Source organism: Austrofundulus limnaeus, unplaced genomic scaffold, assembly GCF_001266775.1.
Source record: "Austrofundulus limnaeus strain Quisiro unplaced genomic scaffold, Austrofundulus_limnaeus-1.0 Scaffold11, whole genome shotgun sequence".
NCBI classification, from domain to species: domain Eukaryota; kingdom Metazoa; phylum Chordata; class Actinopteri; order Cyprinodontiformes; family Rivulidae; genus Austrofundulus; species Austrofundulus limnaeus.
The window spans coordinates 2059611-2062245 of record NW_013952413.1 but is presented as its reverse complement, the minus strand read 5'-3'; the positions used below and the strand labels follow the sequence as shown (position 1 = coordinate 2062245).

The window sequence follows — 2635 nt, the reverse complement described above, 5'->3', positions numbered from 1 at the left end:
GAGTATCAGTCACCTGGAGGCAGAACTTAAAAGCCTGAATTTTGCCTGAAACTCTCAGTCTAAAAGTCTCTTGTAGAGAGACGAAACGTTTCATTAGAGAAGAACCCGTCCAGAGGACCTATACAATTTTTTTTCCTTTTGATTGTTTACCTGGATTACTGAGATGCATCAGGACATTCTTTAGACAAACTTTTGCTATGTTTACTATATTCCATTGTAGCAAAAAAAGGAGTTTGTGAGATTTACAAATCACTGCATTCTGCTTTTTATTCAACATGTCACAGTTTTTTTTATTATTTGAGTTGTAAATGTAGTGAATACTCAACATATTTTTTATTAATATACTATCGCAGCACAGCTTGTGGTAAAATTGTTCAAAAAAGGGCCTTATAATGACAGCAACTATTTATTTCTCTGTTTCCTCTGTACTTAGCATAACAATTCCACTTCTGACTAATGTCTTCATCTGTTTTAACGTGTTTGGAATATTTATATACACAGTAATGGAAACAGAAAGAAATTACTCCTGATGTTGGCATCGGGTTGAAAGACCAAAAAAAAAGGTGGTTGTCTCTGCTCTGTTTGTTCTCCTTCATCAGGAAAACAAATGTTGCTGCAAACATTAATGCTTTTTTCTTTGATTCATTGCATAAAGAAAATTACAACACTGCTGTGTTCACAGCTCGACCACAGAGAGAGGATTGTGGGGAAGTCTTATCTTGGAGAACAGGCTGGCTTTCTCTGCGCCCTGATTTCTGCTCAATTTCCTCCCCGGTCAGAGAACAAGGCCAGACTGGGGTGTTTCTGTCACACGGGATGAAAAAAAAAAAGATACTTTTGCGTTTTCAGCAAGATTTGGATGTCGACGTTGCACAAGTTGAAACCATAATCCATGTTTGTTCTTCCTTTAGGCCCGTCCTGCCCAGTGGTGTCATGGGATGCGTCGCTGTACCCAGAAATCCTTGCTGCAGGCCCGTTGRCTGTGAGGTTAACATGGAGGCAGTACCAGAACTCTCTGACACAGAGGTGTTGGCATAAGAACATTAAGCCGAAGCCAGACTCCGGCTGCTCCACCATCCATCACTACGAATGGAGCAAAGTAGCGCTATTTGACTTCCTGCTGCAGGTAACAGAAGCCGTTTGATAAATGAAAGCCTCAGAAACAATTTTAATACGTTTCACCGCTCTCTTCATGCAGACAAACAAACAAACAGCAGTGATTTGTCGATTCTTGTGTTTTTGTTTGCTCTCTAAAAGCTTCGAAGGCCATTTGAATTCTGGTTGATGAATGACTTTTGAAATCTTTTGCTCATCTGCCCGCAGCATTAGGTTCTAACAGCTGTTTTTACTAAAAAATGGATTTTTAAATACACGCCCATGTATTGTCCTCTGACAAAATGATGTCTTGTTTCCTGTTTGAGAGGCCTCTGAGGGTCATAGTTTGGCACTGAGTGCAAATTCTTTTGTTCATCTCATCATTTCAACGTGTAGGGACAAAAGAGTTTAGATAGTTCACAAGTTTATTATTGTGTTATAAGTTGTTGTTAAGGGTTTTTGAAATAAAAAAGTGTTTGATAAATGACCTTCATTCACTTTCATTTGTTTGATCACACTGTGCTTCAACAGTTGCTAAGAATCTGTAAAATGTTTTCATGTATTATTTGTTGGACTGAATTGAGTTCTCCTTTGTTGGGTTGCCTCCACACTTGGGCTCAGACTGAACAAATCCTTTTATTAGAAGAAAACAAACAGCAGAATCAGGTCTCTTGTAAATGTACTTGAAAGTAATCAGGAACTTGTTTCATTTCATGATATTTTCTCTCTACCAACTCTAAAAACGACACGAACAACCAAACCGAATTGGTTTTAAATTCCTGGATTTATTTGTTATTTCTTTGTTTATGATCCCCAGTCGTTCCCACTGAAGTGGTTATTAATCTTCCTGGGGTCCAACTGATAAAACCTTACAATACTCACACAACACATAAACCTGTTCTGGCATTGACATATAAAATACACAATCATCAAGTCAAAGCACTGGAAGCTTCTCAATGCAAGATGGAGGTATGCTGATATTTTTGGCGGTTTCTAAGTTACTGTATTTTTTTTTACAGTAAGCAGTGAAAATTCCCATAACGCATTGCAAATCAACAGTAATGTACTGTATAAACATATACAGTACATTACTGTTGACAATACAGTAATATTGATGTAAAAACAACAAAATTTACAGCAACTCACTGTAAACAGTTTCTACAGTAAAATACTGTTGCAAATACAGTACATTTACTGTAAAAACACCGTAAAACATTTACAGTGAAGATTAGTCAAACATCACATTTTACACAATTACACACAAACCCAGATAAAAAAAAAAACAAGATTAAATACAAATAAGATTTCAGTGCTCTTAAAATAAAGTGTGCTTTTTAAATATCTTTTATTTTAGGTCATTTATTTCATACTTGAACTGATTTGATTTACAAATAATTTTGTTTCACAAGCGTATCTAGTAACACGATTAACAAGCTTTTCATAAATCAGATCAGACAAACGGGTCTATTCTATTCTATTCTATTCTATTCTATTCTATTCTATTCTATTCTATTCTATTCTATTCTATTCTATTCTATTC

At 35.9% G+C, this 2635-nt stretch overlaps 1 protein-coding gene across 2 annotated transcripts in view; it reads left to right on the top strand.

Moving 5' to 3' along the window:
- gask1b (golgi associated kinase 1B) overlaps nucleotides 1-2635 on the top strand; it is a 12237-nt gene that overhangs the window by 4606 nt on the left and 4996 nt on the right. Inside the window, exon 2 of one of the 2 annotated variants that reach the window (XM_014001983.1) lies at nucleotides 912-1126. In XM_014001983.1, coding sequence (XP_013857437.1) covers nucleotides 912-1126 — 215 coding nt within the window. Of the gene's footprint in view, nucleotides 1-682; nucleotides 1127-2635 lie in introns of those variants that run through there. The other variant, XM_014001984.1, reaches the window with a different exon arrangement.